Raw genomic sequence first — 25,849 nt, 5'->3', positions numbered from 1 at the left:
TCACTTCCCATATCCGAAGACCACTGAGCTAAGACTGTCATAGTCTATAGATAGGGTATTTCTTGGACATGTGAAAGGAGTGAAGGATTGAATCATTCACTGACTCTTGTTAACAATTGACCTATAAGACAAAAGGAAGGCCAGTTGACTAAAAACTTAATACAAGATGTTGTAACAAGTTTTAAAAGATCACTTTTACAGATCCAAATATCTTGTCAAATTTTTACTTTCAGATTATGGACATAAATGTTATTTGGCAATTGCCAAGCCATCTCAAGCAACCACACTAATTTGCTCTTGAAATGAACCTGACTATGCTTCCTCGGGTGTGTCCTACTAAGAGCTACTATAATATACAAGTAATGACTAGTACTTGTGGCATATTATTCGTAAACAGTCTTCAATGCTACCACCTAATTTCCAAGATCTAAGTTTCAAAGAACCATCAACACATGCTCAAGCGGTCACCATAAAACAGATTTCAAGTCTAGGGACTTAGAAGTGCATGTCCTGAAACAAGTACAGACACACGATGTCCAATATTCCAGTGAACAAAAACTTGACTATTTTACTTAAACGTTGTGCTACAATGCCTGTTATATCAAAATCGATTGTTTGCGAGCTAAAGATGCATTCTTCAACTGAGCCCAAGAACACTATTTTATGCTTCTAGAGAACCCACGAACTGCTACATTAGACATAGATGCTCTTTATTGTCACCTAAGCTTCCCGTTTTGACTACATTCTTGACCCAAAACTTGATTGGCTTTAAAGTCTTCGAGGTAGAGAGAGAGAGAGAGAGAGAGAGAGAGAGAGAGAGAGAGAGAGATTTTGCAAATCATTTATATAAACAGACTCCTTTAAAAGTCAACCAACAACAAATCAGTAACATCTGGTCACTAGGAGCACTAGGATTTGCAACTTATGCCAGCATTTTTACTGAACACAAGGAAAGAGGGTACCATAGAAAGACCACCTAACTGGTAAAGGAGATCTTTGTCAGTGAATGTCTCACTGTGACCCACGTAACATAAGGTAGCCAAGAGAAATTTAATAGTACACAACAACCTGATAAAAGTTAATTTCTGAGACTGACATTCAGTGCTGATATGTGTGCTTTAGGCACCACAAGTTAATTTCTGAGACTGACTGTCAGTGCTCATATGTGTTCTTTAAGCACCACAAAACATGAACAGCCTATAGTCTGTTTATATTTTATGACAGTTAAGTGACATTCTACAATGATCTCCTTTCCTCAAAAGCCAGCTCTCTCTGCGAATTTCTCAAATTAAAAAGAGAAATCTGATCTTCATCAGCATAGAAAGTCTAACACGATCAGAACTGAAAGAAACCGCTCTGAAACCGCTCATCATAAAGCTGCCAATGGCCATACCTTGTATTACCACGGCGATTCACAATGGGTGCCCTTGACTGCAGGAAGACTTTCAAGTTTTTGAGTTTTTCCCCAGCCTGATCCAAAGCTCTTCTTGTCAAATTCGGACATCCAACCAAGTCCAAGTATTCTAGATTGGAGCAGCCATCCACTAATGATGCCAAGCCCTGATCTGACAGTTTTGAGTACCTCAGCTCCAAGTGCTTTAACGTTGGCATTAGCTTTGATAAAACAAGAACCTCCCGGTCAGCACTTGATGGCAATATGGGTTCGTGATACTCCTGAGGTAGTAAGCTCTTTCTTGCAGGATCACAACTCCCGATTAGCCTATTCCTTTTTAGAACAGCCACAAACTTACAGTTGAGACCAAACTCTTCTAATGAAAAGCTTGTCAGGTTCTGACATTCACTGACATCTAAATGCTCAAGTTGTGGGCATGCTTTTGCAATTTGACTGGCAGACAGATCTGTAATGCCACTAGATGATGCAACAGATATGCTGCGAAGCAAAGGGCACCTGCTAAAAAAGAAACTGTTAAATCAATCTTTGCAAATCCTGCTTCATTCCTTTCAAAATATAATTGACAAAAAACTGGAAATAAGAATTTGGGGGTAACTGATGCTTGCTTGCTGCTGCATATGTGAAGTTGTAAAATGGGCTTCAGTAAAAGACAAACCAGGGTCATGATAATTGCAATTGACTTGAATGGACGAGAGGATGGGGTCCGTATTACTCAAACTATAACATTAAATGTTTCCACAAGCTTTCTGAGAAAACTACTACTATCCAATTTTCTTGCCTGAATTCAAAACGATGTATGGTAGCCAACACAGCCTCATAATATTTTTTCTGGATTATATCAATCTAAGGTAAGTCTTTGAAAAATGTAACTTTTCCTTGTCTTTATAATATCTAAGGCAAGACACTAAAATATATTCATTTCCACCAAATAATTCAATTGTTTGTGTGTCAGACGAAAAAAACTAAGGCAAGGAACCTATGATGCACTAAAGTGCAGAGGTCTTGCACCTGGAGGCTGCCACAACAAAACCTCAAAAACAACATACACCCTGTTTACTAGGTCTTTAAGCATGACACTGGCATATAAATGAAGGTAACAGATTCACCTTTGGTATTCTCACTCATTCATCTGAACTAGAAAGATCCAACCCCAAAGCACCATTGACGTGACCCACACAACTCTTCAACATGAGACATCAAGTGAAGCGCTGCGAAAGGCATGAGACTGTGTTTCCTTTCCATTGGGGCTGTCTTATGTAAGGTTTCCATTAGACATCAGTACTGAACTCGCATGACATAAACAAGTATGTTAATTTAGTTTGAACTCTCTAACAAATCCCCTTTTCTCCATGTATACTGTCTCTAATCTCCAATATAATGGACTTTATCTTAATTGCAGCATCGCCTTGGATCTTTCCCCCTCCCCCCAAAATTAAAAAAAATCCTTCTATTAAATTAAAAAAACACCCTGGCTGCACAAAAGTTAGGCTATGGCCACCTTGGAACAATATGGAGCCAACCCTACAGCAGTCCCAAAACACATCGAAAGTTTGGATAAGCGCAGTGTGAATGGGAGTGGAATAACAATCTCTTGAGCTCCATGACGACAAGCCATGTCTCCACTACCACCCCACCATGATAGAGAGTAGCTAGACAAAGAGAAATCTTTGTGGCGGTCTACTCTCTCAAAGAGGAGTCTAGAAGCCAAAGAAGTCAAAGCGGTTATATATATCTAGATGAATCCAAGAACATGCCCAAACTCATCACACAACACATAGCACAGTTTCATTCTCATGATAGTCACTCACAAGATTGAAAACCATAAACTCCATCCACACACACACACACACACACACACACAATGTATATATGTATGTATGTAAGTATATAAAACATGCTCGGCAACCTCTAGTAGTATGCTCAATCTTTTTAGGCTCAATGCCAACTTTTGCAAAGGGGTCATTCTCCTCCTCAAGGTTATCATTGTCATCCACTTGAGCTGTTGCAAGGCAAAGGTTTAATCCATTTCAAGTAGTGCTTGCTTGCATGCCTCAACACTTTGGTCAATACACCTCCCAAATGTGCCTTAATTCGCTGTGCACCTCCAACAAATTCCAATCCACAGTAGCTGCACGTCCTCTTCATACCAGTGGTACACTAGCCTGGCTTCAAGTAGTATGTGGTTGGCAGCCCATGCTAGCTTTGGAGAGAGTTGAAATTACGGACTTGAGAGGGAGCAAGGTAAGGAGAGAAGGAAAGAAAGAAAGAAAGAAAGAAAGAAAGAAAGAAAGGAAGTTTATGAACTTGTTCAAAAGACTGAAGGGTCTATGAGATTGAAGAAAAACTAGATACAATAAAGATATGGGGTAAAGCAAGCATGCACACCCTTGCTTCCTCGGTTGTAGATGTAAGTGTGGTCAGTCTCTTTGGTATTTTTTTAACGAGTAGGGTCATGCATACTCTCCATGGTAGTCATATTAGCTGGTTCTTGGGTTTATTAGTTGAAGCACTTGAGCTACCATGAGCATTTGCTACACATGGAGATTGATTGGGTGTTCTTACATGCTTTAGAGCTATCAATGTGGGATCAATAGGTTGGACATTGTTTCTCTTCTTGCACAAAGATTGGAACATGTTTCATGGTAAAGTAGAGAAACTTGAATATCTGGTTGGCTTGCTAAAATATATCCTACTGTGAGGCAAATGATGACCTTAAGTGTGTGTTCTTGTGCCATGAAGGTCTCCATTAGTTTTGTATTGACAAGTTGTCCTTCAATGTGTACCACAACTGGTGCGAGAGAAAAGGGTTACAACTTTCATTCTTCTAAGACAATCTAGGTCTTTCAGTTTGAAATTAGTTGGTTCTAAAAGATCTACAATTACAAGTCAGACATGTGGTGGGCAGGTTGGAATAGAGGATTGATTGGATCGGCATGCGTATGATTGCAAGGCAATTTCAAACATAGGTATTAGGCCTTAGCCAGTGTTTCCCAAGAGTGGCATGCTGGGAGATTAGAGATTTGTTGTGTGTGTGTGTGTGTGTGCGCGCGCGCGGGTGCGTGTGCGTGTGTGTGTGTGTGTGTGTGGGTTTTGAAGAAGGGTATCCCCATATGTGATTCTGAAGAAGGGGAGAAGGCCATATCTTTCATGGATCATGAAAGCATGCAACCCATGCAGGCAGAGGCCTTGCCTCTCTGATATCTTGTTTCATACTTATACTTTCCTGTATATATCTCTTTCATGCATCAAACACTTAAGTGCTTTACATACAATGTACAGAGCCTCTGCAATGTCTCAAAGTGGAGGCTTTTCTGGAATTATGTACATAAAATGCAGCCAGATATTGTTTGTTTGCAAGAGCATAATCAACACTCTAAGGCTGGTCATCATGATCACTTTGGCGGCTATGATATATATTATGCTGGTACCACTACCTACTCAGGTGTATGCATAATGGTTAGACATGAGCTGGAGCCTCAATTAGCATTCAATGACAGCAGTGGCCGATGGATAGTCATACAATGTAATGTCAATGGTGACATTCTTGAGCTTGCATCAGTTTATGCCTCCCAGACCTCTGCCATGAGGGCTTCTCTATGGGATTCTTTAAGCAAATATCCATGGAGATCCAATGCATTTATCTGTGGAGATTTTAATAATTCCCCTCTGCTGAGAGATAACACCACTTCAAGATCTCATATGCTTTCATCGGAAAGACAGAAATGGGATAGCATGCTTCTTTCTGTGCACGCTGAAGATTTATGGCTGCTTCTACAAGGGTCAGTGCCCGGATATACTTTTCATCATAATGCATTTACAACATACTGGGCAAAGCTTGACAGATGGTATTTGTTCTATCCACAACAATGTGCCACTGGATGATTTGCCGACTCTCTCCAACAGATTACTGCATGTTAATCAGGAGTATCTTCAACATCAATATTTCCAGCAAATGATCAGATTTGCAATTCATCCCTTGCTTTTGCATGCCCAGGAGGATAGGAATTATGCTTGGGACAGCTTTGTCTCTCGTATACAGAATGTCATTAGGGAGTATGGAAACTGGCACATGGCTACATGGAGGAATGAGGTCAAATGGGCAAAAAGGACAGCACAACAGTTGACTGAATTTTCACATTTAAGGCCTCTCTCTGAATCAGAAAATGATTCCCTCTCACAAGCCCGGATCAAACTGACTAATAATGATCAGCGGAAATTGCACAAATGGCAGATTAGAGCAAGAATGAAGCCCCTCATGGATAAGGGCTGCTCATCAAAAGCCTTCTTCCAAGGCCTGCATGCTACTCGAAAGAAAAACTCATGTCTAAGGGTAAGGAAGCTAGATGGCTCTTGGACGCACTCTTTCTCTCATCTCCAAGATGAATGCCAAAATTACTTCCAGACACTGTTCTCTACCCCTGGCTCCCCATCAAATCAAATGACTGCTGCGAGGACTGAATTTCTTCAATATGTTTCTGAGATAGTGGAAATGGATGATGCTCTTTTATTCGAGAGACCTTTTACTGACACAGAACTTGATAATGCATTGTCCCATCTCGGCAAATACAAGTCCCCTGGTTGGGATGGTCTTACAGTGGAATTTTATATTTCTTTTTGGGATGATTTGAAAGATGTTCTCTTACAAATGATCAATGTTGCCTAGCAAGAAAATCAATTGCCGCACCTTTGGAAGCATGGCATAATCAAACTTGTGCCAAAAAAAAATCTCTATGATCATATGTCAGATTGGAGGCCTATTACTTTGATGCATGTAGTTTACAAACTCATTGCCAAAATGATTGTGTATAGGCTTCATGGGATACTAATGCGGGCCTTCATCCTCATCAGTATGGGTTTGTGCCGCGAAGACAAATCCATGACAATATCTCCAATGCATTGACTGCAATTGAATATGCTAAGTACTCGAATCAAGATGTGCTCATATTGCAGGTAGATATCACTAAGGCATTTGACACTGTTCAATGGGATTTTATCTCTCAAACCATGACAAAGTTGGGCTTTGGTCCCAAGATAGCAAATGGAATTTATTGGCTTTATTCTGGCTCTACCTCCCAGTGCATTCTCGGAAGTCATCTATCTCGGTCATGGATATTGGGTAGATCAGTCAGACAGGGCTGCCCCCTTAGTGCTCTTTTCTATGCCATTGCGACTCATCCCCTGATGTATCTTGATCATCTTACAAGCACAGGACAATTGATTGGTCTTAAAATCCCTGGGGCTGCATCTTTTTTGGCACAGGCATATGCTGATGATTCCTTCTTTATGCCACAGAACTCTCCCCGGGAAGTCCGCATGCTTATGACCACATTATCATTGTATGGATTAGCAGCGGGATTGCATGTCAACTTTGACAAATCCAAATTGCTTCCCCTGAAACAATGTGACTGGCATTCTATTCTCTGGCCAGGTCAGATAGTGCATTCCAAAGATGTAGTCAGGCACTTGGGATATCCTATAGGATGGCATATCACCAAGAAGCAGCAGCTAAAATGGATCTTCCAAAGACTTCAACATAAATTGGAATATTGGAAAATTTCTACTTGGCCACTTCATGTCAGGCTCAGAATAGTACAGTCTATTGTAATGTCTTATGTTCAATTCTTTTTGCCTTTGCTACATTGGTCCTCTAGAGATATCTCAAGCTATGGAGCTGTTATGGAGGACAAAAACTGCTATGAAAGCATTGAGACTGCTGAAAATGGAAATGGTGTGCTCTCCTAGGATGCATGGAGGACTTAATGTTCTAAATATCAGATATCATGTACTTGCAAGGAAGGCGACTATGCTCCATACCTTTTTCCGTCAAAAACAGCCATGGACTTGTATGATAGCATCCATGTGTGTCAACATGAGAACAACTGCTTATGGCCATTGGACTACTGATCATTGGGAGGTTGTCATTGGGAGATTTGTAGGGAAGATTCCTGGCTGCCCTTTCTCTACTGCTCTGATACTGGACTGGAAACAAGTACTTTCTAAAGTCAAATGGGCTCCTGATAATCGCTCGGGGACAAACTCAATGAGGAAAGAAAGTATTCATTGGAGTGCCATCTTTGACATTCCACTTGCTTTACAGGAACCTGTTCGGGCATATAATCTCATGAAATTGGGAATTAGATACATCAATGATGTGGTAGATGATCAAGGCCATGTCTCATCTTTTCCTTAGGCCACTGCCTCTTATGCATTGGGAATGCATCATAGGTTGATATGGAAGAAAATTGCTGATCTCTTGCATCCTTTTCTACCTATTTCTCCTGTGGCTGACACAGACAGGCTTATGGATTGGCAATTGTACCCCTCTGCTACATGCTCTCATCCTATTCCTCTGCCTGTTTTGACCTCCATCAAAGTCTACAAGCTTCTTCAGCCTGCCCCTTGGATTCATCAATATGCTAATACTCTGTGGCATATCAGGCAGCCCCTTTCATGGTGGCGGAAGAATCTCCGAATATTATGGAGGTGTAAAATGCCTTTGAAACAAAGACTTTTTCTTTGGAGATGCATGACCGGCACATTGTCAGTGGGAATCACACTTGCCAAACGTCACATTGCACCACCCACCTGCTTACGGTGTCACGCTCCTTCAGAGACTGTCCCTCATTTGCTTTGGCACTGCCCGTCTACTCGGAACCTCCTTGGGAAAATTTCAAATCATCTTCGCCTCCGTTTCCCGAGTCACATATTTGGGAAACATTTTTGGTTATTTGGCAGATTTAGGAGGTCTTTATCTCAATACTCACTCTTTCTCTCGTGGGTGAGATATTGGGCTCTTTGGACAATCTAAGAAGAGCATAATTTGGCATACTTGGGCCGCCAGTTTCAAAAGTCATATGAATCTTTTAGAGCCTCATTGCGGCAATCTTTATATGATGCTTGCCATGAGGGTGATATACATGCTTCTTGCATTGAGCTTTTCTTTTTATGCTTCTGACCTTTGGGATACTCTCCATCTTGGAGACTTTCCCTCTTGTAAAGTTATGACAATATAAAATACAATGCACTGGATTTTACCAAAAAAAAAATGTGTGTGTGTGTGTGTGTGTGTGTACACGCATCAAACAATCAATGAGAGCCATATACAAGAAACAAGCACAGAGGGAGATACATATGACTCTTTACACGTGTAGTCTGCGTTTTTATGTCACAAAAACACAAATGTGAGAGCCATTAGGCCTTCCCGCATGAAGGAATTGTGGTAGGAGGTTGATCTTCTTCAATCACAATTGAAACCTGTATAGCTGTAGCGTCCTGTCAGAAGGGTGGAGTAATGTATGATACAAGCATGTTATTCATATTCGTTTCTTCTTGCAAGGGCACCACTTTCTTGCGTGCCGTACCACAATCACAAAGGATTTTCTTTACTAGCACATCAAGCAAGCAAACTTGGATGTGGGCATTGACAATGTGATACAGGTTGTAATAAACAACGGGAGCAATAGTTCGTCAATGGGTAAAATGGTGGAGGAAGAATTTCCATCTATCAATGGGACCCCATGTATAGCCCATTGCTTGGATTTGTTGATTGAAGATATTGGGAGCTTACCATGGGTGTCAACCCTTATGCACACTACCCGCTCTATTGTTCGTTTTGTGATGAAGAAGCCGAAAGTGTTGGCTATCTATAGAGCTGACAGTTATTAAAGTGCTCAAAAACCCGCTTTGCATCTATGTGTATCATTCTAGAGAGGCTCATTGGGGTGCACAATGGCCTTCTGCCCACTATGGCTTCACAAGAGTTGGATGGCATGGGATTGTCATACTGATCCAAAGGCATTGGCATCCAGTGTGACAGTGATGGGATAGTCTTTTGGCAAGACGCTTCAGCATTGGCAACTACTTTGAGACCCATCTTTTATGTGCTGAGGTTGACATATCAAAGAAGGCTCTCCTCTTGGATTATTGTATGAGTTCATGGACCGGAAGGTAGAAGCCTCAACCACAATACAAGTTTACAACATTTAGTGCGAACAGGTGTACATGTTCGACCCCTCTTGCCAACATGTGGTCACAAGTGCCATTTGTACAATGGAAGGACCAGCCCAAATGACCTAGCTATTGCAAGATGAGGAAGCTTGACGAGGGCCTTACATAACACCTACTGTGTTAGAAAACAGATATGGAGGTTGCTTGCGACAGCCAATGCTCCCGCATCAGCGGAAAATAAACAAAGATTTAGCCCACGAATCACACAATGCTAATATGAAATCCAACTTTTTTCCTTAATGTGTACTAGTAGAGAGAGAGAGTGAGAGGGGGAAGAAGAGTGGAAGGGGAGCAAGAGAGAGTGAGAGACACAATAGTGCGGGTGTGAAGTGATGAGTGAGCCACACCACAAACTCACTTATGTTTTATTAGGATTAGGTTTACCCTATGACTGTCTTAAGACAGTCATAGGTGTCCTATCTTTAATTCTTTAACTAAGGGTTGGCAATGTGCCTTTACCCCAACAACCTCCCACCTAAAGGCCAATGTGCCTAAAGGGGAGAAAAGAATAAAAATTACAGCAATATACAGTTACTGTATACAAGACCATAAAGTAAGAATGGTCTCATCCTAATCCCATGATGTGGCGGCAATGTGCAAACCGCTCTGTAGGCAAGCTCTTAGTGAGCAAATCTGCAGGATTATCATCAGTATGTACTTTCACAAGCTCAAGACGCTTGTCTTCCAGTACCTCCCTGATGAAATGATATTTCACTTCTATGTGCTTGGTCTTCTGATGAAAGACCGGATTCTTTGCCAACATGATAGCACTCTGACTATCACAATGCAAAACTGGCATATCTCCTGTAATGCCCAAATCTCCCACCAGCCGAGTAAGCCATATTGCTTCCTTGCAAGCCTCAGTGGCTGCAACATATTCAGCTTCTGTGGTTGACAGTGCAACGCATTTCTGCAACCGAGACACCCATGATATAGCACCTCCTGCAAATGTAAAAATATAACCGGTAGTAGACTTCCGGTTATCTGCATTCCCTGCATAGTCTGAATCTGTAAAACCATGCACCAATGCATCCTGCCTACCATAGCATATGCACAAGTCTTTGGTACCTTTGAGATACCTCAAGACACCTTTCACTGCTTCCCAATGCCGCTTGCCTGGATTTGCCATATACCTGCTGATGACTCCCACCGCAAAAGCAATATCCGGACGAGTGGCAACCATGGCATACATCAAAGATCCAACTGCAGATGCATACGGAACCTTGGCCATTTCAGCCTTATCATCATCTGATCTGGGGCTGTCCTTACTGCTGAGTTTTAAATGTGGAGGCAACGGGGTACTAATGGACTTCCCCCCCTCCATTTTAAACCTCTGCAGTACTTTGTCAATATACTCTTTCTGTGACAGAAACAAAAGTCCCTTGGACCTGTCACGAGTAATACGCATGCCAAGAATATGATTTGCATCCCCCAAGTCTTTCATGTCAAAAGACTTATGCAGTTGTTTCTTCAAAGCAGTAATCTCATGCTGAGATTTACTGGCAATAAGCATGTCATCCACATATAGAATGAGTAGCATCAAACTACCATCCTTTGCCCGTTTGGTGTATAAGCAATGATCGGTCTCACACCGAAGATACCCTTGGGACTGCATGAAGGCATCAAACTTCTTGTACCATTCTCTTGGTGCCTGCTTGAGTCCATACAAGCTCCTTTTGAGCTTACATACAAGCTGCTCTTTCCCTTTAACAGCATATCCCTCTGGCTGACTCATATAGATCTCATCATGGAGATCTCCGTGAAGAAAAGCTGTCTTCACATCCATCTGACATAAATCCATGTCATCATGAGCAACAAGAGCTAACACTGCTCTCAAAGTAGTCATCTTGACTACAGGGGAAAAAATCTCATCAAAATCAATGCCCTTCTCCTGCTTAAATCCCTTGGCAACCAATCTGGCCTTATACCGAGGTAAAGCATTTGAATCCACTTTGACTTTGTAAACCCACTTGCATGGCAAAACCTTTCTGCCTGCAGGTAACTGCACCAAGTCCCATGTATCATTCTGAAGTAGGGAGTCCATTTCTGATTGCATGGCTTTCTCCCACTTCTTTTTCTCTGCTCTTCCCATAGCTTCCTTGAAGCTGGAAGGCTCACCACAATCTGTCAGCATGATAAAATCAGCCACATTATTGGCTCCTGGAACAAACCTGGCAGGAGGCCGTTGTACACGGGAACTCCTCCTAACAAAATGTTCCGGATTAGGCTGCTGTACAGCCTGTTCTTCATGCATGACGGGTGGCTGTACCACCATACCTGGCTGTTCTACAGCCCCATTTGCTGGCATATCCAGTGGTACATTAATGGCAAAATTATCTGGCTGATTTTCAGCCTGTATACCCTCTTGAACAGGGTTATCTGCAGCAGCCTGCTGCTGCATATAAATGGGCATTCTTTGTTGTCCGACATCATCATAAATAACCCTCCTGTATTCCACAGGTTGCACGGGTTCTTTGTGTACACTATCCTCTTTAAAGATGACATCATTGCTGCGTATAATCTTCCGTTTGACGGGATCCCATAACCTGTACCCCATTTCACCTTCGTCACCATAACCCATGAAGATGCATCTGAAAGACTTTGGTTCCAGTTTGGTGCGTAGTTCTTTGCGTACATGAGCAAAGCACTCGCAGCCAAACACACGTAAGTGCTTATATGAAGGTGGCTTGCCAGACCACACCTCCTCTGGCACTTTCAACTCCAAAGCCTTGTTTGGCGACCTGTTAATAATGTGAACTGCTGTTTGCACGGCTTCTGCCCAAAAGCCATGGGGTAATGCAGCATAAGACAACATACATCGAACCTTCTCCTGAATAGTTCGATTCATCCGCTCACTTGCACCATTTTGAGATGCATTATGAGGGGCTGTGAGTTCCTGTTTGATGCCCTTAGCTTGGCAAAACTGCACAAAAGCATGTGACACATACTCACCCCCATTATCGGATCTGAGGCATTTCAGCCTACGACCTGTCCGATTTTCAACCTGAGCGACAAACCTCTTGAAAGCATCTAGGGCATCTCCCTTATGCTTCAAGAAATATACCCACACCTTACGTGTGGCATCATCAATGAAAGTAATAAAATATTTGGCACCCCCTAGTGATAACTGTGGCATCTCACACAAATCAGTGTGCACTAGATCAAGTGGTGCTCTATTCTGGGGAGTTCTCCTCCTATGAGGAGTCACAGAATGCTTGCCAAAAATACAATGATCACAAGTAGGCAAATCTGAAAAAGAGAAAGGCGGCAGATAACCCAAACGTGACAGTTCTTGCATTCCCTTAACAGACATGTGTCCCAACCGGCTATGCCACAATGAAACCTTTGGCAGCTCGGTTATGGCAACAACATGATTACCCACACTGGAAACATAAAGAGGGTACAAGGTATCACTCTTAAAACCCTCAGCCACTACAGTATGGCCATCAGTAATCACCCATTTGGAATCCCCAAATGTGGTGTGGTAACCACTGTCATCCAATAAGCCAGTGCTAATCAGATTTTTCTTGATTTGCGGCACATGGCGAACACCATCAAGCATAAATGACTGTCCATCAGGAAGTACTATCTGTATACTGCCAATCCCTGCAATCTGACATGCATAGTTGTTCCCAAGATGAACAACTCCATGAGTACCTGTGTAGGAAGTAAACCACTCCCTATGAGGTGTAACATGAAAAGAGGCACCTGAATCCAAGAGCCAGGTATGCATGTCATGGCCATCAATAACCAAAGCATGTGCTATTACAGCAGAAGAGCATAAAACATCATGTATGTCACTGTCACTATCCTCTGCTGCAACATTCACTGCATCCAAGTCATCTGCCTTGGCCTTGCCTTTGCCTTTGCTTGCATTTCCTGCATCCTTCGTTTCAGCCTTCTTGGCTTTCTGATCCCGTATGAACTTGAAGCACTTCGACTTCACATGTCCCTTCTTGCCACAATAAAAGCATTCAATGTCCTTTTTGCCACGGGACTGACTACGGGATTTGGACTTACTAGCAGATCTCCCCTTCTGCTGAGTCCTGCCTCTGTCCTGTACCTGCAAAGCACTTGAAGACTTGCTGCCCGCATTATTCTTCCTGCTCATCTCCTCCATAAGGAGAGAGCTCTCTACATCAGCATAAATAAGAGTGGCATTTGAGTTTGACAGGGTGGTCTTGAAAGTGTCCCAACTCTCAGGAAGAGTACACAACAAGAAAGTAGCCTTGAACTCCTCATCAAGGTTCAACCCCTGTGCAATCAGCTGTGTAAAGATAGCATTGAACTCACTCAAGTGTGAGGTCATAGCTGTACCTTCCTTCATGCGAAGATCGACCAGCTTCTTCAGCCAATAAACCTTACTGGCTGAGCTCTTTTGGGCATACAATTCTTCTAGTCTTTGCCATAGACCATAAGAGGTCTTTTCAGCCTGTACATTGAACACAAGAGTGTCTGAAATAGTGAGCATGATAGCTGCCCTCGCAGACAGATCAAGCTCTTCCCAGTCATCAGCTGCCATATCAGATGGCTTGACACCCTTTACCCTTATGGGCTTAGCAATCTTCTTTAACAGAAGAACATTCAAGCACTGTTCTGCCCATAATGCATAGTTATGTGCTCCTTCCAGTTTCTTTATATTCAGAATTGAAGAATCACCTCCTCCTGATGCCATATCAGATGAGGAAAGTACCTGACTCCCTGGAAGTAAAAAGACTGAATAAAAAAGTTCTGATTTCTCAGAAAAGCCTGCTCTATTCAAGAGCCAGAAGCACTCTCAAAGGTGCTGTTTTTACTGTCAGTAAAATCTGCAGCAAAACAGTAAATGTCCCTGCAAATACTGTACCTTCTGACAAACTGTTCTGAGCTCAAAAAAGGCATAAAAACAGTAATTTCAGACTGCTGCTGCTGCTCAACAAGAGCTTAACAGTGCATAATTATCTGACAAAACCACCAACACTGCTGTAAACACTGCTGTACTGACTGTACTGATCACTTCTCCCACCTCAGATGAGGTATGTCACTGACTCAAATTGCAGAAACCACTTGACAGACACCCCAAAAAAAAAAAACAGTAAGTGACCCTTCAGCCTGTCACAAAAACCTGCAACAGTAAATGGGATAAATCCCAAGCAATCACCCTTATACCAAGGGGAGAAAATGCATCTGAAGATCTCTGTCGGTAACCCAAGTGCTATCAAACAAAGTCTGGGCAAAAGCCCCTTGATCTGACACCTGAATCAAGTGGAGAACACCTCAACACTGAGGTAGCATGCAATATGAAAATCTCTCTGACAAAATCATCCACTAGTGTAATGCATATACTGCCTTGTGTAGAAATGACATACACAGATCCCAACGTACAAACACTCAATGAGGAACCTTTTGAGCACTGTCAACGATGGACAGTTAGGGACCGAGTAAACTCGATGCGCCCTGGCCAAGCGTGGCTCAACTGAGGTTCTCTGAGTGTTGCACAAGAAATGTGATCTGCAAGAAAATGTCTCCTCAACACTGCGGAAATCAAGACAAAAGTGTGCTCTCTGGCACCACACTGCCTCAAGGCATACAATGCATCACCTTCCGGGCAAAAGCCCTATGATCTGCTCACCTGTAAACTGAGATTCAAACCCAGTAAAAGCATATGTCCTCTTGCAAAATCAAGGCATTACATTCCCAGAACAGAATAACTGTGCAATCAACCACACACTGTGGTTCCTTCACCTCAAGCACGAGATGAATGAAAAGTACTTGCTGTACTTTTGCAACAGCCAGATCCAAAGAAAAAAAAACTTTGGACACAGATCCCGAGAAAATGTACCTCCCTGCTGCACACAGATCGAAAAAAAAATCTGTGTAACTTCCTGTGGGTGTGGCGGCGTCGTCCGTACAGCTGTACGGAAATCCGTACGACTGTACGGCAGTCCGTACGATTGTCGACCGTACGGCTGCCCTTGGAGTAGGTGCGCCGCTGCGCAGCGTCGCTGATCAGCTATGCAGCTGCTCTGCAACTATAGCAGCTGCTGTACAGCTGCCTGATGCAGCTTCGCCCAGCTGCTAAGAGGAGCTGAGAAATGCGCCGCCGCCCTGGAGCTGCCCTCGACACAGCCCGTGCCCTAGCTGCTCCCGCACCGTCGCCCTGGTCTGCTCCCGCGCCGTTGACTGCTGCGCCGCCTGCTGCTGCTGTCGCAGTCCGTCCGTACGACTGTACGGACGACGTACGGTCGTACGGCGCTGTCCGTACGTCCGTACGGAGAGGGTAGTAGGCTAGGGAGAGGAGGCTTGGGAGGGGAGGCTCTGATACCAGTTGAGAGGGGGAAGAAGAGTGGAAGGGGAGCAAGAGAGAGTGAGACACAATAGTGCGGGTGTGAAGTGATGAGTGAGCCACACCACAAACTCACTTATGTTTTATTAGGATTAGGTTTACCCTATGACTGTCTTAAGACAGTCATAGGTGTCCTATCTTTAATTCTTTAACTAAGGGTTGGCAATGTGCCTTTACCCCAACAGAGAGAGAGAGAGATGTGCAGACAGTAAATGAGCTGTGCTGAAGAGAGAGAGTAGAAACAGTAATATGTATTTGTCCGAAAGATAAACCAAACCATATACAAAATGTGGTCACAGTGTACCACCATCTGTCAGCAGGGTGCTGCCTACATGTGGACCCCTGTGGCTTCAAAAACTGTTCTTCTACCTCCTCGTGGCACCTTCAAAACACTCTCAGCTTGCATGCTCTCCTAGAGCTTCAGTGGGCTGTGTACTGATGCAAAGAAAAACATCTTCCTGCTGCTCCCTTGGACAACCAACCATAAAGCTGTTAGAAATGACCCAACAGAGGGTACGCACAGCGGAAGACTTATAGTAATGCCCAGGAGCTCACACAGTGTGGTGTGGGGTGTGGAATCACAAACTTCTTTACTTAATGTGTGTCACATAGATGTGCAGACTCATCAATAGACAATGAACCAGCCAGATAGAGAAACCACCAAAATAATATATTTCCATCCAAAACTATGGACACAATACAAAATAGATAAATCCAGAGTCCCACCAATGGTGTGGTCCTCTCATCTAACCACAAGATCCTTCTCCTATCTGCTGGCTATCTCTAGACTCGAGCCCGCGTGCTCCACCTCGAGCGTAAGTAGACTTTCCGTCCAAAGATCTCAGCACCTTGCTGCCCTAGTAGGCAGCTTAGGCTTCAGCCCCAAGTGAGCTCAGTCTGCAGCAACTCTGGCCCTGCTTTGCCTCTTGGATGTAGGCCCAAAGATCAGACTTCTGCTGCTCCTGCTGCTCCTATGTTTGCTGACTTGCTGGATGTGAAATGAGGCCTGAGGCCTCTGCTTTTATAGGCCCTATGGGGCTGGCAAATAACCGACCAGTCAAGCTGCCTATGGCCGACCCAAACAGGCCGACCAGGCCCTGACCTCGTCTACCTATAAATGCCCCTTTGGGCTGAGCCCTTGGCCAGCCCTCCATATGGGCTGCGATGTGCTGCTCCATCCCCCCGCCATGTCAGCGCCTGTTCACCCTGGTTCTGCTGCGCCAACCTGATCCGTACACCTACGCTCCTGACCCGCCTGTACCGTGCCTTTGTGACATCCTGAAGCTGTCCTCTGAGTGCCTCATGCCAGGCCTGATCCAAGACAATGTGTCCCCGCCATCTTCTTGCACATGAGCTACTCCTAATGCAGCCTTTCATCCTTGGGATACCCCACCAACCATGAATGCTCCAGATCTGTCCCAGATCCACACATCCAAGTAATCTCTCTTTGAGCACATCCTGCCCTAGGTCTCCCTCCCCCACGCTCTCCTCATTTGGGGGCTTACAGATGGGTAGGTGACCTTTCCAACAAAAGCAGGATAACTGCCGATCGCAGGGTTTGCGCCAGTCTGTGTCTGCAACAACAGGCCGGGCCAGTCTGTAGATCTATAGACTGGGTCGGTTTGGGCTCCATCCCTATATAAAAGACCCCGAAAGGGGGGCATTATATAGTCTACTCTACAGGGACTTTGGAGCCTCACATTGGGCTGCCTACACAGCAGCAAGGAGGACAGTAATCACAAGAGCCTTGTGCCTGACCATTGCCTGCAAATGGAAGCAGTGAGGAGGTCAAGGATAAAGTAGCGAACACCCTTAGGCATTTGTCTGCTGACTGTTCTTGGCCTACACCAATAGATATCCTGCAAACTGCTCCTGGAAGCTCCAATCTGCTGCACATTTCCGCAGCACTGTCCGCAGCCTTCTGTCTTGGACCTTTCCAAACATTCTCTTGTTGAGATATGGTGCCATGTGCACATGAATTAGAGGCAAAGGTATGTGATAAGGAATGTATTAAAGTAGCCACCCTAAGATGTGGACTACATGATGTGGAGATGTGGATTAAGGATATCCACAAGGAGAGATGTGGATGAGAGGATCACACATGTGTTGACTATTCAGAGGGCATCCTATCATGTATTGTTGAGTACAAGAAGAAGAAATGCACATTCACTCAAGATTCTATTTATGAGTCCAAGCTAATCTATCTTGGAACCTAATTAACTTCAGGTACATGTCATGAGCACTCTCTTCATCATGTTTACACATAGCTTCCATCCACCTTAGAGCATTCCATAGATCCTAAGGCACGCATGTTTTGACATGGTGTCAAAGCATAAGTTCAGCTCTCCTAGTTTAGCTCATTAGTAGTTCACTAGGATTGCTCCCATTCCTAGATTAGTTGTAGGCACGCATTAAGAACTCATGAGTTCTCCTAGGTTGGTTTTAGTTATAGATCGAGAGTTCTCTTTCGCTGAGCGAATCTTAGTTTATTTGAGAGATTTTCGTCCATGCCTCTCCGTTAAGGGAATCCTTCAAGTTATTTCATTGAGAGCTCCATTGAAAGATTTGTAAAATCCATTCCTGAGTGTTGACTCATCGAGAGACAGAGAGGTTGAGTTTCATGAACATGCACTAAAGCTACTTTGCTCGCAGCTTGTACTTCAGCTCAGCCGCATGCAACTCGACTGAGCAAACTCCTAGGCTCCCATAGCGGCTCCTAGGCTCCTCCACGGCCTTCTACTATGCAACAGAACGGCTAACATGGAAGCAAAGCTCCAACAATAGGCTGCAAAACGTAGTGCAAAGGACTCGATGGTTCCATCTAATCTACAAATGAATCACAACTGAGTTACTCCAAAGCGCTCCACCTCAGCCGATTACTCTGTACACGGGCGACTCCAGTAGCAGCTTGAACGACCTTCATCATCGAATGCACAGTGCTTCTACGCCTCACAAACCAGCAGCCTCTCCAATAGCTAGCGCTTCTACAATGAATCGAAGGCTCCAACTCTACGCCTCAACAACTAAACAAGCAACTCGAATATAGCTCCAACCAACCGACGCTTCTCACAGCCGAGTCATTGACAACAACGAGCTCTCCAAGCTCACAGCCTTCAACGCTCACGGCTGACTACAAAAGCCTCTCCTTAGACCTTCTGCTCCAATGCGCTCTAAGCTCCAATCGCTCCTTGCATAACAACGGCCTACAAGCCCGTCTTCATTCTCAACAAGTGGTTGCACAACAACGGCCTGCAAGCCCACCGTCATTAGCATCAGGGAGCCTCCAAGCAAATCACCTTGTAAGATGAACACGGATCCCGTCAAAATCAAACGAACGCAGAGATAGAAGAATGAAAGCACAAAGAAGCCTCCAGCCAGCAGACCCGCAAGAGCAGCACACGAGCAGTGCACATAAGACCTCCATTGGTGAAGGACCCTGAATTCGCCAACACCTCCTCTGCGTCGTCATCGTCATCGCCTCAAAGTTTTCTTATACAAGGTCTCTACCAAAAAGACACGTTGCAAATAGGACCAAACCATGGTTCAATCTGGTTAAGTCTCAAGGTTTTGTTAGCCATGCAATGGTCAGTAGAGTGCCCCATGGCAGATTGGAAGTAATTGTGGTTAAGTATACTTAACCTTGGTTAAGACTATCTGATTCAGTTAAGTTACCAGCAGTCAAGTTTACCACAAGCTAGTTTAGGTCTCATTTAGGTTCAGGATTGGTTAACTGCCACATCACCAAGTGTCACCTAAGCACAGAGGCCCTTGTTAAGCACAGTTTGAATTCTGCATGTGAACAGCCAACCCACACCATCAAAGGCCCCTCTTCTTCAAAAAAACTTCAACAAAGCGTAACTTGCAATCCAGGAGGAATTTGCATGCTCCAAAAAGGAAAAGTAATCTTTATTTCGAGCTCTACGCGTCTGTCAGATCAAAATCATTGTTAGCAATTAGACACTGTCTTTATTGAAAGAAATTAATTGGTAAGACCTTTGCAATAAATGATAAATCAAAGCATGAATGCACACATCGCTGTCATAAGCATGCCAAAAGCACAAGTGCATGAGATGACCATAGCACAGAACAAGGCATTCACACATAAAGCATCAAGGCACATGGAAGAACAAAGCGTCATGCATCAAGCTACATCAAGCAAAGAAGAGAACGCCATCGACATCAAGCATTGAGAAGCAAAAACCTTGCCATCTTTAGCTCGCATGTTTGTAAATCAAGCCTGACCACCTGAGAGTAGCTATGAAAGCATCCAGGGGAGGATTTGATTTTGCATCTTAAGTAGCAAAGTATGCACTAAGGGGAGGTGATGGAATGCAAACTCACATCTGACCACCTTGCAGTAGCCAAAGGATCATGGCACCAAGGGAAGGTATTGAGATATGGTGCCATGTGCACATGAATTAGAGGCAAAGGTATGTAATAAGAAATGTATTAAAGTAGCCACCCTAAGATGTGGACTACATGATGTGGAGATGTGGATTGAGGATATCCACAAGGAGAGATGTGGATGAGAGGATCACACATGTGTTGACTATTCAAAGGGCACTCTCCATATAAGAGGCCTATCATGTATTGTTGAGTACAAGAAGAAGAAATGCACATTCACTCAAGATTCTGTTTATGAGTCCAAGCTAATCTATCTTCGAACCTAATTGACTTGAGGTACGTGTCATGAGCACTCTCTTCATCATGTTTACACATAGGTTCCATCCACCTTAGAGCACTCCATAGATCCTAAGGCCCACATGTTTTGACATCTCTGGGTGTGGCAGTCCGCTACGCATTTCTGCAGACATCTTCAACTGTCTTTTCACTGCTCCAATATGCTACTCCATAAGTTACATCCTTCTGACATCTTTGCATGCAGTCCTTGCTGCCCACATGGCAGCTAGCATGCTGCCCATGTGGCAGCCCTGCCATTTCCTTCAGTTTTGCCCCCGTGGCCGTCCAAGTGTCCTCTCTGAGTCTCTGTCAATGCACATCCCCCATGTTCTCCTTATTTGGGGGCTCACACGTGGAGAGGTGACCTAAATAACTCGAACATGATGTTTACCACCTACCTTGCAATGGCTTAGAATTAGCATGAACCCGTGAGCCATTCTTAGACATATGATAACGTGAAACATCAATGTGATCAATTGGAAGGTTCACACAAGGCCATTCACATGGAAGGGTTTGCATAAGAGAGAACTTGCCATCTCAACCATGAGTCCATAGCCCTTCTATTCTATATTGTTCATGCCACTTCATATTACACACATTGCAAATAATCACAGTAACATTAGTTTTTTTAAACCATTCATGTGTGCGTGCCTGCAGGCGTTCATGTGTGTGTAAGAGTGAGAGAGAGAGGCGAGGGAAGTAAGATGTCAAATCAAATCATACCTTATAATCATATCCTCTTTTATAGGCCCCTTGCTATAGTACCCCTTATAGAGAAATGATAGGGTTTGCAGTGGAGCAATCAAAAATAAACAATACTCAGACACAACTGAAGAACGGAACTCAGAAAACATAGTGCCTGTCGGTAATATGAAAAACTGAATACAAGAACCTCAAGCCGTCGTGTCTCAAGGACCGTGGCTGAGGTGAATCAGAAAGATGATTCCATGTAGAGAAACAATAGAAAAGATAGCAGCAGAGGGAGCGAAACGCAGTCCCCCGTGTAGCTCGATGATGACGAAGATGAAGAAGGGCTGGAGCTGCCCTAGGAAATGGCTGAAAAACCAGCATGCTCTGAGGAAGGAACCTTCAGGCTATCTGGAATAGCAACATGATGAAGAAAAGGAGCAGATATGGGGCAGAAGAGCAGATCTGGAGCAGAAGGGGCAGATCTGAAGCAGAGGGGGCAGATCTGGAGCAGAAGGGGCAGATCTAGAGCAGAGGAGCAAATCTGGAGCAGAGGACCAAAGCAGCAGATCTGGAGCAGAGGAGTAGAGGAGCAGATCTGGAGCAGGAGGGGCTGCAGCAAAGGATGGAGGAGGTGAGGAGCAGCTACAGGTCCTGTCCTGTCAGTGAGAGTGTGGGGGGCTAGTGCCTTTATAGGCCTGACCTAGCTGGTCGGCCAGCTGGTCGGCCAGTTCTGGTCGGCCAGACCCCTACTGGCTGACCTTTTGGCTGGCCTGCAAACTGGTATGTTTGCCCCAGAAATTGGGATTGCTAGTTGCTTAACACCCCCTCTCAATTGCCAATTTGGAGGGGCAAACATTGTGTGCTTGGAGCTTCATGTAGGGATGTCGACGGTGGTGGTGGCTATCCCTGTGAAATGCCCAAGAGATGATCACAAGAGAAGTGCCCTTGCAAGGGAATTGTTCACTTCCTCAAGTGCCTGAGTTACACGTATGATCAGCAGAAATAAGAACACTGTGAAGCTCGAGAGAATAAGCCACCCCCTCTCACCGCCGAAAGGTGGAGGGAAAAGCAAAGGTAAAGAACAAATATGGCGTAGCAGCACTGATAATCCAGAGATGGTAGGATTTCACCAAAGGAAGAGGTCGGAGCTGAACAGTGATCCACTGTGTGCCCGATCTTGAACCTCGGGAGAGAGGAGTCTTTCCCCGCCTCCATGAATGTAGAAGAATTCGAAACAACAGTCATCAAGACACATCTGAACAGAAAGGGTCCCGCCTAGGGAGAACTTGTAGATCCTCGAAGTCGATACCAATGGAGATCTAGTAGAGGTGAAGGATCATGACCTCCTTGTTCGAAGGAATGGGGAGTGTCAAGCCTGAAACCGAAAAGGGAGGGGGGGATGGGTGTAGAAGATGGAGGTAACAAAGGGAGGGAGGGATGGGAGTAGAAGATGGAGTTCTGAAAGGGAGGGAGGGATGGAGTTCTCTCCCTTAGTGCGCAGCGGAATGAAGAGGAAACTGATATGTTCATAGGAGTGATGCTCCCCGTACCTATGGCCTCCTTGAAGAAGTAGGATCTTTAGATCACCAGAGATCTGGGGTCTTTAGATCACCCTGGCTCTGATACCATATAGAGAAACGATAGGGTTTGCAGTGGAGCGATCAAAAATAGACAATACTCAAACACAACTGAAGAACGGAACTCAGAAAACATAGTGCCTGTCGGTAATATGAAAAACTGAATACAAGAACCTCAAGCCGTCGTGTCTCAAGGACCGTGGCTGAGGTGAATCAGAAAGATGATTCCATGTAGAGAAACAATAGAAAAGATAGCAGCAGAGGGAGCGAAACGCAGTCCTCCGTGTAGCTCGATGATGACGAAGATGAAGAAGGGCTGGAGCTGCCCTAGGAAATGGCTGAAAAACCAGCATGCTCTGAGGAAGGAACCTTCAGGCTATCTGGAATAGCAACATGATGAAGAAAAGGAGCAGATCTGGGGCAGAGGAGCAGATCTGGAGCAGAAGGGGCAGATCTGTAGCAGAGGGGGCAGATCTGGAGCAGAGGAGCAGAGGAGCAGATCTGGAGCAGAGGAGCAGAGCAGCAGATCTGGAGCAGAGGAGCAGAGGAGCAGATCTGGAGCAGGAGGGGCTGCAGCAAAGGATGGAGGAGGTGAGGAGCAGCTGCAGGTCCTGTCCTGTCAGTGAGAGTGTGGGGGGCTAGTGCCTTTATAGGCCTGACCTAGCTGGTCGGCCAGCTGGTCGGTGGGCCTGCCAGCTGGTCGGCCAGTTCTGGTCGGCCAGACCCCTGCTGGCTGACCTTTTGGCTGGCCTGCAAACTGGTATGTTTGCCCCAGAAATTGGGGATTGCTAGTTGCTTAACACCCCTAGGCTAACCCACCATACCCTTGTTTCTAACCTCTTGCTAAAGTACCCCTTAGTGCTAACTGAATTTATTTCCATCCTCCATTACACTACAGTCTAAGGGCACCAAACTAGGGACTTTTATTACATTGATACTTGGTAATGAAGTTGCAGACTTGTGAGTGACTGTACCAACATAATTTACCATCAATAGATTAGTGAGGAGCCTCCGAGACACAATATGGTGTATTGAAAGGCGACAACACAATCATCAACCAATTGTCACGGTTTTCAACTATCTTTACAAATGAAAATTACAACTGACAATCTCGGCAAGCCCCACTTGCAAAGAGGGTTTCAAGCTACCACCACTCCAGACAAGGAAAAACAACATTTGCAAATCTGAAGATGATCGGCTTGTAAAATAAATAAGACATCTAGCATGCCTAAAGATTTAAGCTAAACAATGGAGTATTTAAAACCTCTCTAGCATTGATTATCTTGAGACATAGCCAAACAAGTGATGACTTCACCATAGGCCTTGCCAAAAGAATGGACGTTTCAGGTAGTAAAGGTATTGAAGGTTCAGTCTAAAAGCCCACAATCTATAGAAGCTTAAGCAAAGGAAGGCTTGCCTTAGACAAGTCCAAGAAAGTGATAGGTTCCATAAGGATAGGGAGCCTACTATGGCTTTCAATGCCAACCTTTAACTGCAAATCTTGTAAGCGGAGCAGCAGTAGCTCAGGCGGTAGGGCGTTTGCCCACCTGAGCGTTTGAATCCTTCGAGATGCCTCCCTGCGACTAGGCATAGGCCACAAGCAGATGTGCCCCTCATAGTTGGCCACAGGCAGAGTGGGTGGGTGAAGAGGAGGTAGGGGGAAATGGAAGAGGGGGAGGGGGGGGCCGGGGCGCTGCAGATCTTGTAGCTCTTTCCAAATGTGCAGTGATTATATTCAAATAGATTGGTTGAGCACCCTCCGAGGGTAAGATATTCCTGTAGTAAATAAAAGCCCATGAAAGCCCATGACAACCATCAAGGAATCCAGGTAACTTAAAATAGCACCTGAAAATCTTTGCAAAGGGTTTAGAACCACCATTACCAAAACAAGGACAATCTATCAATTACAACTCTGGAGACATACACAACCTGACTGGAAATCACAACGTTCATAAAGGACAAAAACTACAAGCTTAAACTATGGAGGATTATAGGCGGCACGCCTTTGTAGTAAGGGTTATGTTAGGACGCCTACCCATGAAATTGACAAGCTCAATAAGGTAAGCGACGCTACTCTAGCTTTCACAAACAAAAATAGCCGGGAGATGCATGTGCTCAATGAAAATCCACACGGCCTCAACTTTTCGTTTCAGATGTTAATGCATTCAAGAATGACACGCACAGGCAAGAAAACAATCACATAGACGAGTTAACCACCACCAGGGCAGATATTGGCATATCAAAGACTATAACCAACCTCCAGGGCAAGTATCGACATATCAAAGACCATGACGAAACGATTTTAACTGTCGAGGAATTAAAAGAAGTGTGAATACCAACCAAGAATCAACCTAACAAGGACGACTAGGGTTGTAAGTCCGAAACGAATACAGCTCGACCAAGGAAAATTGCAAGCGCTGTTTTCTTTCAGCCGTTCAGAGAAGCCAGAGAAACAGAAGGGAAGGACTAAGTACCGTGAGGCAACGTAAGACAACGCGTCATTGGAACAATGTCGAGTAGACAGTTCGCGCAAATTCCCACAGCTCCGATCGACCACCAACTTAACCATAAAATCGATTTTCTTCTCGAAAGATGGCTCCCACCACATTAAAGTCTCCTGCCTTTTCCGAAAGCAATCCTCCATATTTACAAGCTCCCAGCAAACTGAATCCTTAGACGCTCTTCTCCATGCCGTGCATACCAGCGGCACAGAAAGGTAAAGGTCCTCAAAGCCTACTCTTTTGAAAATCTCCACCAGGGCTTCATAGGTAAGGTCAGCCCAGGATGCCTCTGTCTCCATTCCACGGAAAAGTCCTCTCCCGTGAGACTGAGTTGAGACCAGACAACGTACAACCTGAATGGTTTTAAGAGGTCCAAAGGCAAACGGCGAAGTTCACAATGGAAATCTGCGGGGGGGAAACAAGCCGTTTGAGAAGACTCAAACAGAAAACTGGCAGAAAAGAAAGAACCACAAGCTCCCCGCTCTCATTTGCTTCCGCAATGCAGTTTCGAGGGTGGAGGAAAACACAGTCTGCACAATGACGAAGCAGTGATGAAACACAGCTGAGATTTCTGAGGAGGTGACCGAAATGAAAAGGTCCTGTGCATGTGCATAAAAATCTTCCAAGATTAAATTGAACTCAACCAAGTGTACCA

The 25,849-nt window shown here is 44.5% G+C and overlaps 1 protein-coding gene across 2 annotated transcripts; it reads right to left on the bottom strand.

Annotated features, from left to right (window-relative positions):
• Positions 1-861: 861 nt before the first annotated feature.
• LOC147892952 (F-box protein SKIP1-like) lies at positions 862-25,849 on the bottom strand. Of its 2 annotated transcripts, XM_087387300.1 has the most exons (3): positions 25,548-25,849; positions 25,168-25,507; positions 862-1,909 (listed from the first exon to the last, which is right to left on the bottom strand). In XM_087387300.1, the coding sequence occupies exons 2-3, from the start codon at positions 25,491-25,493 to the stop codon at positions 1,336-1,338; spliced, it is 900 nt and encodes a 299-aa protein (XP_087243426.1). In that variant the 5' UTR covers positions 25,494-25,507; positions 25,548-25,849; the 3' UTR covers positions 862-1,335. The 2 variants fall into 2 exon arrangements, with proteins under 2 accessions (XP_087243426.1, XP_087243427.1); XM_087387301.1 differs by lacking the exon at positions 25,548-25,849 and having other exon boundaries at positions 25,168-25,531.

Source organism: Dipteris shenzhenensis, chromosome 16 (assembly GCF_047967505.1).
Source record: "Dipteris shenzhenensis isolate YYH24624 ecotype China chromosome 16, Dip_SZ_1.0, whole genome shotgun sequence".
Lineage (NCBI taxonomy): Eukaryota > Viridiplantae > Streptophyta > Polypodiopsida > Gleicheniales > Dipteridaceae > Dipteris > Dipteris shenzhenensis.
Note: the sequence above shows the minus strand (reverse complement) of the source record. Positions and strands in the feature narration are given on the sequence as shown.